This window comes from Canis lupus, chromosome 16 (assembly GCF_048164855.1).
Source record: "Canis lupus baileyi chromosome 16, mCanLup2.hap1, whole genome shotgun sequence".
In the NCBI taxonomy this organism is placed as follows: domain Eukaryota; kingdom Metazoa; phylum Chordata; class Mammalia; order Carnivora; family Canidae; genus Canis; species Canis lupus.
Window position 1 is genome coordinate 10,798,737 of NC_132853.1, and position 12,518 is coordinate 10,811,254.

Sequence of the window (12,518 nt, forward strand, 5' to 3'; positions counted from 1 at the left end):
TCAGAATACACCATCTTTGTCTAGACGCCTACCCCCCCATCCAGGCTGACCTCCCCAAGGACGGGGACTCGGTGGCCCAGTCATGGAAGCCAGCCGCCCTGGCTCCCCTCCAGCAGATGGTGGCTTCCTGTGCTCTAAGCAGCTTAGCGCCTGCTGTCCTATGAGCGGCCAGTGCCTGTGGGTCACCTGCACCCCTTGACCTGTGCAGACACTAGCCACAGCCAGTGCTTGTCTTCCCAGGTGCTGCCTCCATGCCTGGGTCACACTAACCACTTCCTGTTCTCAGGCCAATCCTGAGGGGCAGGTCTACGTGCAGCACGGAGGCCTTCCAGATGAGTCCCTGAAGTCTGCTATCTTCCCAAGCAGGACTTAAACTGAAGAACCACAGAGGCGTGCCCTAAACTATCTCTGGGTAATCCCAGTGTCAGGGCTGCTGACTGCAGGTCTTATTCCGTGTAGATGGGACACGCTTCCCTCTCTTTACCTCTGGGAGGCGATGCAGGAAATGTGGCTTCAGACCTCCTGACCCCATGCAGCAGGCAAACTGAGGATCCGTCACTAAGGACCAGGCCTCTGGCTAGACGTTGAACATTTGGGGAGTGCTCTGATCCAGCAGTTCCACTTCTGGGAGGCTTGCTGGTGAACTTGCACACCTGCAAAGAGAAGCACGTATGACGAAGCTCAGGACATGCCATATGCACAGCTGCAGTGGGAAGCATCTCTGCCTACCTGCTGGCTCACAGGAGCGCTGCTAGTCCGACACTGAGAGCAGGACATAGATGTCCATCTGTACAGCTGGGCAGGAAGGAACCCGCCCAACGAGATGCACGGTGCAGGCCACGCCTTCAGAACCGTGCGCAATTGCACATGCAGGGCTGCTGGTGGTTGTCTGGGGAGCACAGTTTGGCTCTGCTTTATGCATTTCTGTAACGGGGTTTGTAGCAACCATTAGATTCTACCGTTACTGAAAAACACAAACCTGAAGCCAGATTAAGGTATTCTGAATAAACAGATAAAAACAAGTGAGAAAGGAAGAAGTGTCCCAAAGGTTATTTATTTAGAAAGGTCAGCTTTGACAAAAGCTATTCCCACATTTACATAGCCACGCAGACTTCAGTTACAACAGACGGGCACATCTTTTGCAGATGCCTCACAGAAACTACCCCCAGATGCACCGAGGCTGCCTGCGTGGTGTCCTGTAGGGCACATGTCCAGCGCCCCATGGGTGACCAGCTGCCGCCTCAGCGCAGAGAGGCCAAATTTGCCTGTCAGTCCTGTGATGACATCTGAAATCCTGTCAGCAGCTGGTTGGGAAGAAGATAAGTCTTGGTTTCCGTGATGTTTTTGGATGCGCTCGCATGCTCGCCCCCAAGTGCCCGGAAGCTGTGTAGAAGCTCCCACGGCGCACTGCACACGGTGCCCGTTCCGCAGCCAGCCTTGCTGGCGAAGGCCCCACTGCTGCCCGCTTACTCCTGCTTGGCCTTCGTGACGCTAATTCTGTCCTCTTTTTCTAGACCTGCCCCCTTCTGTAACAGGCAGGAGGCAATAACTGAAAACCCAGAAACTTCTGGAAAAGTGGTGGGAAGCCAGGGTGGCCGTCTTGCTCAGAAGCCTAAGAGAAAAGCAGCAACTAGCGGTGCCCCGGGCGGGTCGGGCCCGCAGCGCTGGCGGGGGTAGAATGGAGCCCAGGGCCCAGGTCCACTGGGCCTGTGGACTGGTGATACTGTGGAGAGGGCTTGGGAGCCGCTGCCGGGACTCTTGGGTTCTTGGGTCATCACGTTCACTGTTCAGAATCTCCCAGTAAGGACTGGAAACCACTAAGGCCACTGAGTGGATCATGGCCTGTTCTCTGCGCAGCCGAGGGCCCGGGCCGGGCTTTCTCCCTGGAATCACATGATTGTACAGAACTTGGACTGGCCCGTGTCCCGGGGGACTCCAAGCTTGTGCCTGTCGCGGACTAGGATGGCCTCGTTGCCGTACTGTGAGTACCACATGCTGCGGCTCCTGCTCAGGTAGGTCCCAGGGGGCACAGACTCCAGCTGCTGCTGCTGCTGCTGCCAAATGAGAAGCGACGTGTCCCGGTACCGGAGCCGGGCGTAGCTTTCCGACAGGGCTTTCTCAGCCAGTGGCACACGGCCACTCATCACTGGCCGGCAGCTCCCTGCGCCTGGGCTCCTGTGCGCCGGGCCTCTCTGAGCCAGTGCTCAGCGTGGACAACCGCCCACTGCTTTACCCTAACGGCGCTCATCAACAGCTTTTTCAGTGGTCCCGTCTGAGGATTTCTTATTTAACTCTGGTAAAAACGATGAATTCAGGCCACGTGTAAGCAATACCCCTGGGAGTATGGCATTGCCACGGAACCTGAGAGCAGCCTGGCGACCTGGCCCGAGCTTTATCAGATGTACAGCTGCCAGGGACGAGGCACCCACCTGGGGGGCACCGGTAGGGCATCTATGGCGATTCTGACCCCGTGGCTTGGCCCACTTAACTTGAAAAGATGTATCTGGTGCCCTGTGGGAGGGGACATCGTCCAGCTAGACAGACGGTGACCTCTGTTCCCATAACCGCTCTCCAAGGATCTGTGCCTGGGTCGGATCCAGTGCCACGGAGCCACTCTGATGGACCGGTGCCTGCTCAGTGCTGTGTCCTCTGCTCTCGCTCAGGGTGATGCTACAAAGAAATGAACGTGTGGTCAGGTCGGGAGATGGCCCAGCGGCCTGGGGAGGCACAGTCTCCACTCATTTTGGATCAGAGCATCCAACCAAGCTACTGGGGCGTGTCATGATTTCAGTTGTTGTCCCATGACCCAGATGATGAGCCTGCATTTAAGGGGCACACCTGTGACTCCTAGTGCTTTTCTGAACTAACAGGGATGGTGGGTGGGCTGCCTCTGGGAGCGCCCGAGGCCAGATCTGGGAAATAAGCCCTAAGAACCTGAGTGAGAGCACAGGTCTCAGGACCCGTCCAGGCAGGCGCCCCGCCTGGGAGGGGGTTTGCTTAGGCTGCCCAAGCTGGGGGGCAGCTGGGCGCTGGGCCACCAGGACCCGCTTTCTGCTCCAGGCAGCTGGGAGACCCCTAGGCCGGACCGGACCATGGCCTCAGGTGGAAACCAAACGGAAGCATCCACCGGCCGTCCTCCCAGTGCCTTCCCAGCCATGCAAGATTTTCCTCTACGGCAGGTTCTTCCGTCACCCGGGTCTGGGCCCGAGAGCCCTTCACGGCACCTCCCCAGCATCCTGGGTCCTCCACCCACAGCTGCTTCACCCAGGGGTTTCCTGGTCACCCTGTCCGAGCCCCCATTGCCCACGTGCACGACCCGGGGCCTCCCCCCATCGCCACCTGCCCCCATATCAGCACCCGGGTCCCTACTGCCTCCCGCCCCAGCCGCCGAAGGCCCCGGCACCTCCTGCCCCCCATCACCTATCGCTCCCGCATCTCCCGCCCGCCGCCCGCAGCGCCCCCGCGCCCGGCAACTCCCGCCCCGGCCACCCGAGTCCCCATCGCCCCTCCCGCCCCCTCGCCTTCTGCCGCCGTCACCTCCCGCCCCCGTCGGCGGCCCCCGTCGCAGGCCGGCGCCCCAGTCCCCCGCGCCGAGGGGCCGTGGAGGGGCCGCGGGGACGCGCGGGCGGCCGGGCGGGGCGGGGCGGGGCGGGGCGGGGCGGGGCGGGGCGGGCTCGGGCCGCGTTTCCATGGCGACGCCGCAGGCGTGCCCAGCCGAGCGCCGAGTTAGGGATGGGCCGAAGCGGGGGCGGGGGCGGGGGCGGCCGGCGCGGCAGGAGGCGCGCCCCGGGCGCGGGGCCTGCGGCCTCCCGTTGGTCCCGGAGCTTTATTGACAGCAGTCTCGTGTTGCTGGGGCACTTCTGCCTCTGTAGCTTTTGCCGTCCGCGTTCTTGCTTCTAATCTATACGTTTTTAAAATAATTGTGGGGAGGAGCTAGATGGGTGCTGGGTGGGGATTAAGGGGCGCCGGGGATGAGCGCTGGGCGTTATGGGCGAGTGATGAGTCACTGAACTCTACTCCTGGAACCAACATTGCATTCTATGTCAACTAAAATTTAGATAGAAATTAAAAAATAGATTCAAGCTTGTCCCCGGCGCCAGAATTACATCTTGAACCCCCCTGCCCCCAGGCCGTCCCTGGGAATTCTGCACCCCCTCCAGTCATACCCCAGCAACACCCTCCTGTGGCCTCTGCGCTCCCTCTTACCGAGTGTATCTCATGGCTTCACAACATTGATGAAGAAAGTGGTCAAGGTGGGCGTCTACCCTGGCACCCCCACCCCCAGGGCCCGTCCCCCACAAGGATGCAGAAGGTGCACAAAACAGACCAGGTGCACCTGAATAAGGTCACAGGAAAAACAGTCTACAATACAACAGTAGAAAGATAACTAGAAGACAACATATGCTTTTCATGATTAAGCATATATATTTCTTGGATAAAAAATACATTTATATATTAAAAAAAAAGAATATAATTCTTGGGCAGCCGGGGTGGCTCAGCGGTTTAGCGCTGCTGCCTTTGGCCCAGGGCGTGATCCCGGAGACCCGGGGTTCCAGTCCGACGTCGGGCTCCCTGCATGGAGCCTGCTTCTCCCTCTGCCTGTGTCTCTGCCTCTCTCTGTGTCTCTCATGAATAAATAAACAAAATCTTAAAAAAAAAAGAATATAAGATTTTATTTATTTATTCATGAGAGAGGCAGAGACACAGGCAGAGGGAGAAGGAGGCTCCCTGCTGGGAGCCCAATAGGGCCTCTATCCAGGGGACCCTGGGATCACTACCTGAGGCGAAGGCAGATGCTCAACCACTGAGCAACCCAGGCATCCCAAGATTATATTTCTAAATTTCTCATGGGACAGAGGAACCACAATACAAACTGTAAAGCACTTTAATGGAATGATGATAAAATACAAGATATCAAAGATTGCCGGATGCAGTTAAAATCATGCCTGGGGGAAACTAAGAGCTTTGAATGAATATACTAGGAAATATAAATGTATATGGTGTATACGTGGGGGTATATGAACACTCTGAACTCTCTTTGCAATTGTTCTGTGAATCTAAAACTTCCCTAAATTAAAAAGTTTCTGGGGCAGCCCAGGTGGCTCAGCGGTTTAGGGCCGCCTTCAGCCCAGGGTGTGATCCTGGAGATCTGGGATAGAGTCCCATGTCGGGCTCCCTGCATGGAGCCGCTTCTCCCTCTGCCTGTGTCTCTGCCTCTCTTTCTCTCTGTGTCTCTCATGAATAAATAAATAAAATCTTTTTTTTTTTAAAGTTTCTTTTCAAAAAACCTTAAGTAACTGGTATTAAAACTAAAAAAAAATAAGTGAGAAAAAGTCACAGAAATGAAATCCACAGTTATATATGTCATTGATAAGGTACATAGGATCCAGGGCAAAGACAAAAATCTGGGCAGCCCAGGTGGCTCAGCAGTTTAGTGCCGCCTTCAGCCCAGGGTGTGATCCTGGAGACCCAGGATCCAGTCCCATGTCAGGCTCCCTGCAGGGTGCCTGCTTCTCCCTCTGCCTCTCTCTCTCTCTCTCTCTCTCTCTCTCTCTCTGCGTGTGTGTGTGTGTGTACGTGTGTGTGAGATGAATAAATAAATAAAATCTTAAAGGTAATAGAAGGGGTCCTTCTCAAGATACAGAGTTATTAACTAGGTAACTATCAAGATAAAATAAAAATGTCTAAAGTATCTCAGAGGTAGCATCTACCATCTCAAGAGCTAAAGGAGCAAAGAGAGGGGAGGGTCCTATTACTGAAAGTAATATTATGGAGACCCTAGGAGCATTTAGGAACTCAGAGGAAGGACAGCATGGAGCTGACTCAGACTTTGGAGGAGGGGCCACTACCGCCTGAGCTGAGCTGGTGTCTCTGTACCAAGAGCCCCAGCAACAGGGGTCAGACCCTCGGAGTGGCAGCAACATGATAGAGTGGATTTTGTGCTTGTTGGGAAAACCACAGACTGGATACAGCAGCTGCTTCAAGGAAAAAAAAAAGCACCAAAAACCAAAAACATGAAGAATCTTTGCTGGGAGAGCCGCATGCTGCTGCCACTGTCACCACCACCACCACCACCTCCATCCTGCCTGCTGGAAGCCCGCAGGAAGCAGAGAGGAAGGAGCAAGTTCGGGCTCCCCGCCCTTTCCCAGTCTGCCTCCCAGAGCTTACCTGGAAGATGCTGGCAAAGGGACAAACAGGCAGGGGGACCACAGATTGCTGTCTTTGTTGAGGACTTCTTGCTCTCAGCAGCAGCTCAGCTGGGCAAGGTTTCTTTAACTACTGGGGTGAGACCTTCAGTGATCCTATTTATTTATTCTTGGTTGTGGTCGCTTTCTATTAACTTTGATTTTGGGTAGCAGAGATGCCAAAACGCACCTCAGACCATCCCCTAGGTTCGAGCTTTACTTGCTCTCTGTGTGAATTGATGACTCATCTTCTCCTCTATATGAGGGATCTATCCCCCCAGCCAGGGGGGTAACCCACTTCCTAGTGTGGGGCCGCCTGGCTGGCTCAGTCGGAAGAGCAAGTGACTCTTCATCTCTGGGTCGTAAGTCTGAGTCTCATGTTGGGTGGAGAGATGACTTAAAAATTAAAAAAATATTTTTTAATAAAAAAAAACAGCAAAACCTACCTACCACTTAGTGTTTTGATGTGGTGGTATGAGGAACCCCAAATATCCTGGTGGGAGTCTCATCTTCTCAATCAAAGGAGCCAGTGTAGGCTCCCTGGTGGACCCATTTGTCCCTCGGGGAACAAGACTTCAAAGCTGTCAGAGCTCAGAGGTGAGGGGTAGGATTAAGAGTGCTGTGAAGGGGCACCTGGGGGGCTCAGTTAAGCCTCCAACTCTTGATTTTGGCTCAGGTCATGATTGGAGTCCTGGGATCGAGCCCCATGGTAGGCTCTGTGCTCGGCATGGAGTGTGCTTATCCTTCTTCCTCTACTCCTCCCCGTCTCTCTCCACTCTCCCTCTCAAATAAGTAAAATCTTAAAAAAAAAAAAAGGGGGGGTGATCCTTGGGTGGCTCAGTGGTTTAGCACCTGCCTTCAGCCCAGGGTGTGATCCTGGAGTCCGGGGATCAAGTCCCACATCGGGTTCCCTGCATGGGACCTGCTTTTCCCTCTGCCTGTGTGTGTGTGTGTCTGTCTCTCATAAGTAAATAAATAAAGTCTTAAAAAAAAAAAAAAAGACCCTGTGAGGCACTATTAGAGGTCAGAGGAGCCAGTGCCCCTGTACTCTTTGGTCCTGGACACCAGCAGTGGGGCCGTGTCTGTCTCTGGTTCAAAGCACACACTTGAATCTGTAAGCGAGGACCTCAGATTTCGAGGGCATTGCTCCCAAGCGGTGTCGTAACTGTGTCCTCCTGGGTGGGCCGCTCCACTCCACCCCACGCCATGGGGTGGGCCCTTCTGGGTGATAGGGTACATGTGAGGCCAGTGACATTCATGAGCACGAGCCTGTTACTTGGCTTCTTTGGTTCAGGAATGAGCTTCTTGCTCAGGAGTGCTGTTGTGCAGGACCCCGTGATGGTCAGCAAGGCGCTCCCCAACTCCACAGAGAGTCGTGCCGCCAGAAGAGGGAAGGACGGAAAGCCAATCCCCATCCAGAGTCCGTATCTATTCCAGCAGGACAGATGGAACTTCTGTCCCTTCCAGGACAGGCGATCCACTAGAGTAAGCGTGCCACCGCTTGGTTGCCCAGCCCCCATGTGATGGCACCATGTCGAGGGGCCAGGGCTGGCCTTGGCTGTCGACAGGCGAGCCCCCGGCTGTGGCAGTAGGCGTGCCTCCATCCCTCCCACCGTGATCACTGTACACACAGGCCATCGAGCCGGCTGTGCAAAGGTTGGCAGAAGAGTCCAAAATCTTTATAGGACGGGTCCTGTGTCCATCTGATTATTGAGAGCCTCCGCTGCAGGGGATGGGCCTTGGCGACATCCACTGGGATGCACATGTCTTCGCATTTGGGGTCCTTTCTAGGACACCATCCTCTGCCTCTTCCCCAGGCCTCCTTGTCACCAAGCTCCCAATGAGTTTCTCTCATTCCTTAGCTGTCTGGCCAAACTGAAAGCCTGGACCCTGAGCTCCGTGGAGGTGGCAATCACAGGATGCAGCTAGCCCTCCGGGGCTGAGGGACCCTAGGGAGGAGGCTAGGGAAAGGAAAAGAAGACAAAGGAAGAAAAGTAAAAAGAAGGGGGTGGGGGAGAAAGAAGCATAGAGACAGCCCTTTGGAGGTGTGAGGAGGGGGCCCTGCTGGGTGAGTGTTGTTTCTCTGGGTTGGAGGCAGGGCCTCCTGGACCCAGACCTGGGCCCAGACCTCTACGGAGGGTCCGGAGGTGCTGCCCTGAGGACAGTCATGGGGGCCTGGCCCTGTGGACATTGGCAGCCGTAGATCTGACTCGCAGGCGCCATGGACACTGCTACTGCCCGGTGCAGAGGCCTGGCGGAGGCCCTCCTGGAGCAGGAAACAGGTAGGAGGAAGCCAGGCCCCACGGGAGGCTTGCAGCCTTCCAGAAGCACCTGCTGGCAGAGCCCCAGCCAGGGGCAGGCAAAGCCACCCCAGCACCACGGCGGTGGTACCGACAGGTGGTTGGGGCTGGGATGGACGTTAAGGTAGAAACAGTGCACGTCTCATTTCCAGGATTATAGAAGGAGCTCCTGCAATTTAATGAGAAAAGGAGATGAGCCAACAGTTAAAAAAAAAAAAAAAGTAATCAAGAAAATCCAAATTAAGGGGTGCCTAGCTTAATTTGCTAGTCAGCTTAATGCTCAGTCAGTGGAGCATGTGACTGCTGATCTTGGGGTTGTGAGTTCGAGCCCCACTTTGGGTGTAGAGATAATTTAAAAATAACATCTTTTTTAAATAAAAAAAAGATTTTATTTATTCACTTGAGAAAGAGTGAATGAGAGAGAGAGAGAGAGAGAGAGAATGACTCCAGGGGGTTGAGGGGAGAGGGAGAAGCAGAGTGGGGATCCCAGGACCCCGGGGTCATGACCTGAGCCAAAGGCAGACACTTCACCAACCGAGCCACCCAGGAGCCCCCACAAAATAAAATCGTTAAAAAAGAAAAAAAAGAAATAAAATCCAAATTGAGATCATAGTGTGAAACCACCCAGATCCATAGGAATGTCTGAAAGCAAAAAAGATTGGGCGATCCACATGCCAAGGATGGCAGGGGTGTGCGGCGATGCCGGCTGTCTGCGCGGCCAGTGCACACTAATACGACTACCTCGGAACACACTTTTTCTCACAAAGTCTGAGGTTCCCACGAGTGTGACCCAGCCGTGGGAGCCCGGGGCACATCCCGGGGAGCTGTGTGCATCTGTGCTCGTGGGTCCTAAGCACCCGCCCAGCAGTGTTGAGGCTTTAGTAGCTTAAAACTCGAAGGCGTCCGGGGTCCTCCGTACTGTTGGAAATGGGGAAACAAGCGGCAGCGCGTTCACCTGGGGTGCACTGTACCAGGTCACCCCGACAATGAATGAATCACAGCCACGAAATGGGAAGGAGAAAAGAAGCCAGCCAGCACCCTTAAACACTCTACTGAATGATTCCATTTATATAACACTCAGAAAGAGGCAGCACTAATTATAGCATTCATAGTTGCAGATTTTTATGGTGAAACTCCAAAAAAATTAAATAGTGAGTGAGGGCCCCAGATGTCAGTATAGCTCTCAGCTTGGGGGAGGGAGAGGAGAGCGTTGGGCAAAGGGTTAGGACCGCGGGGTCTCCTCCAGGTGCTTGCTTTCTTGCTTTTTCTTTTCTTTTTTTTTTTTTTTAAGATTTTGTTTACTTATTTGAGAGAGTGTGAGCACGCAGGAGTGGGGGTGGGAGAGGAGGAGGGGCAGAGGCAGAGGGAGAAGCAGGCTCCCCGCTGAGCAGGGGCCCCATGCGGGACTCGATCCCAGGACCCCGGGATCAGGACCTGAGCCGAAGGACACCCCGAGGCGCTCTTTCTTGACCTGGTGCCGATGACTCCCGCTCTCTCGCGGGGACGCTGCCTCGTGCCCGTCGCTGCCTGTCATATCGCACAGAAAAAGATTTTTCGAAGGAAGCTAATTATAGACCGTGAGGAAACAGACACCAGCTAAGGCCAGACATCACATTATTTCACCTGCGAACACACTGTCGTTTTCGTGCGTCCCCCCAGTGACAGATCACATCTCCGAGTGGCGATCACTCATTACTACCCGATAATGGCCAGTGTTCATATTTCCCGGATGATCTCACAAACACCATTACATATTTAATTTGTTTGAAACCGGATCCAAGCATTTGGTGGCATTTGGCCGAGTGTCTCTTACATCCGTCTTCCTCCCTCGTGCCTTCCCCGCTGCTTTTACCCCCTCGCCATGTAACTGTTGGGGAAGCCAGGTCGCACGTCCTGGAGGAGTGTCCGTGGCCTGGGTTTGGCTGGTTGCATCCATGCGGTATCACTAATGTGTCTCTCCTCTGTGTGCTCTGAACACGGTGCTGGGATCTGGAGCCTTGAGCAGATAAGGCTTAGTTCTTCCTCTTCTTCTTTTTTTTTTTTTAAATATTTTATTTATTTATTCATGAGAGACAGAGACACAGGCAGAGGGAGAAGCAGGATCCACGCAGGGAGCCCGATGCAGGACTCGATCCCAGGACCCCGGGATCACAACCTGAGCCAAAGGCAGATGCTCAACTGCTGAGCCACCCAGGCATCCCCTGACCAGGTTCCTTTATGCGTGGATAGGCACATACTGTGTGGCTCAATCGCTCTCTCTCTTTTTTAAGTAGTTTCCAATCCCAGTGTAGAGCCCAACATGGGGCTTGAACTCATTACTCTGAGATCAAGACCTGAGCAGAGACCAAGAGTCCAACGCTCACCTGACTGAGCCTCCCAAGCACCTCCCTCTTTCCATATTAAGATGCACCTACGACTTTGGGTCTCAGCAACCTGGTCTACCTCCTTCCAGATGTCCCCATCAGTCTGTCACAGCAAAATTGGAACCTGCCACCACGGACTGTGACTTAGGACTGTTACTTCATTAAGGATCAGAAATTGGTGATTTTCTGATTCCAACTTTGATTCTGGAACTCTTCCATAAGGAAGAACTTCCTTTGTCCTCTGCTTGGCTCCCCTGGAAGGTGGTTCACACGGGAAAAGCAGACTAAATGCCTTCTTCTTTCCCTTTACCCAACAGTTTTTAGAAAAATAGGGCAGTGCTTTACCAACTTCCAAAGGGGATTTTATTTTATTTTATTATTTTTATTTTATTTTTTTAGTTATTTATGATAGTCACACAGAGAGAGAGAGAGAGGCAGAGACACAGGCAGAGGGAGAAGCAGGCTCCATGCACCGGGAGCCCGACGTGGGATTCGATCCTGGGTCTCCAGGATCGCGCCCTGGGCCAAAGGCAGGCGCCAAACCGCTGCGCCACCCAGGGATCCCCCAAAGGAAATTTTAAAAGTCAGGTTTTTTTTTGTTGGTTTATTTTTATTTTTTTATTTTATTAAGATTTTATTTATTTATTCATGAGAGACACACACAGAGAGAGGCAGAGACACAGGAAGAGGGAGAAGCAGGCTCCATGCAGGTAGCCCCATACAGGACTCAATTCCAGGACCCTGGGATCACAACCTGAGTGGAAGGCAGATGCTCAACCGCTGAGCCACCCAGGAGTCCCAGTTGTTGTTGTTTTTTATTTTTATTTTTATTTTTATTTTTATTTTTTTAAAGATTTTATTTATTTATGCATGATAGTCACAGAGAGAGAGAGAGAGGCAGAGACACAGGCAGAGGGAGAAGCAGGCTCCATGCACCGGGAGCCTGACGTGGGATTCGATCCCGGGTCTCCAGGATCGCGCCCTGGGCCAAAGGCAGGCGCCAAACCGCTGCGCCACCCAGGGATCCCTGTTGTTGTTTTTTAAATAGCCATATGACCTCATGAATTTCAGTGCATTTGCTATTTTTCGATCAGTTGCATTCATTCTGTGTTTGAGGCTCAGGGTGTCCCATGCCTGGCCAGTAGGAAACCAGGCTGCTGTCAGGGCCCCACTCTGTCTAGAAGCTCTTGGGGGGAAGAGTTTGCTCCACGTCACTCTCGTGGCTTCTGGTGGCCACGACATGCTCCACCTTCCATGGCAGTGACTGCATTACCAGGATGGCCACCTCAGCAGTCATGTGACTTCCCCCTCCCCACTTTTTTTTTTCTTAGAGAGACAGAGAGAGAGAGAGAGCGAGAGAGAAAGTGGGGCCAGGGGAGGGGCAGAGGGAGAGGTAGAGAGAGAATCTTAAGCAGACTCCATGCCCAGCACAGGGCCCAACACTGGGCTCGATCCCACCACCCTGAGATCATGACTTGAGCCAAAACCAAGAGTTGGACACTTAACCGACTGAACCACCTCGGTGCCCCTCAAAGACCCCTATTCTGAATAAGGTCAGGGGTTTCAGGGGTTTGTCGTGGACATATCTTTTAAGGGTCTACCCTTTAGCCCACCATAAACCCTAAGACAGAATTTGGTGCAGGGAAAATGCAGAGAACCTAGGATGGGTT

The 12,518-nt window shown here is 53.6% G+C and overlaps 1 protein-coding gene across 1 annotated transcript; it reads right to left on the reverse strand.

Moving 5' to 3' along the window:
* Nucleotides 1-1,035: 1,035 nt before the first annotated feature.
* On the reverse strand, nucleotides 1,036-3,663 carry BRD3OS (BRD3 opposite strand). Its single transcript, XM_072778565.1, has 2 exons — nucleotides 3,538-3,663; nucleotides 1,036-2,670 (listed from the first exon to the last, which is right to left on the reverse strand). The coding sequence occupies exon 2, from the start codon at nucleotides 2,142-2,144 to the stop codon at nucleotides 1,890-1,892; it is 255 nt and encodes an 84-aa protein (XP_072634666.1). The 5' UTR covers nucleotides 2,145-2,670; nucleotides 3,538-3,663; the 3' UTR covers nucleotides 1,036-1,889.
* Nucleotides 3,664-12,518: the final 8,855 nt, after the last annotated feature.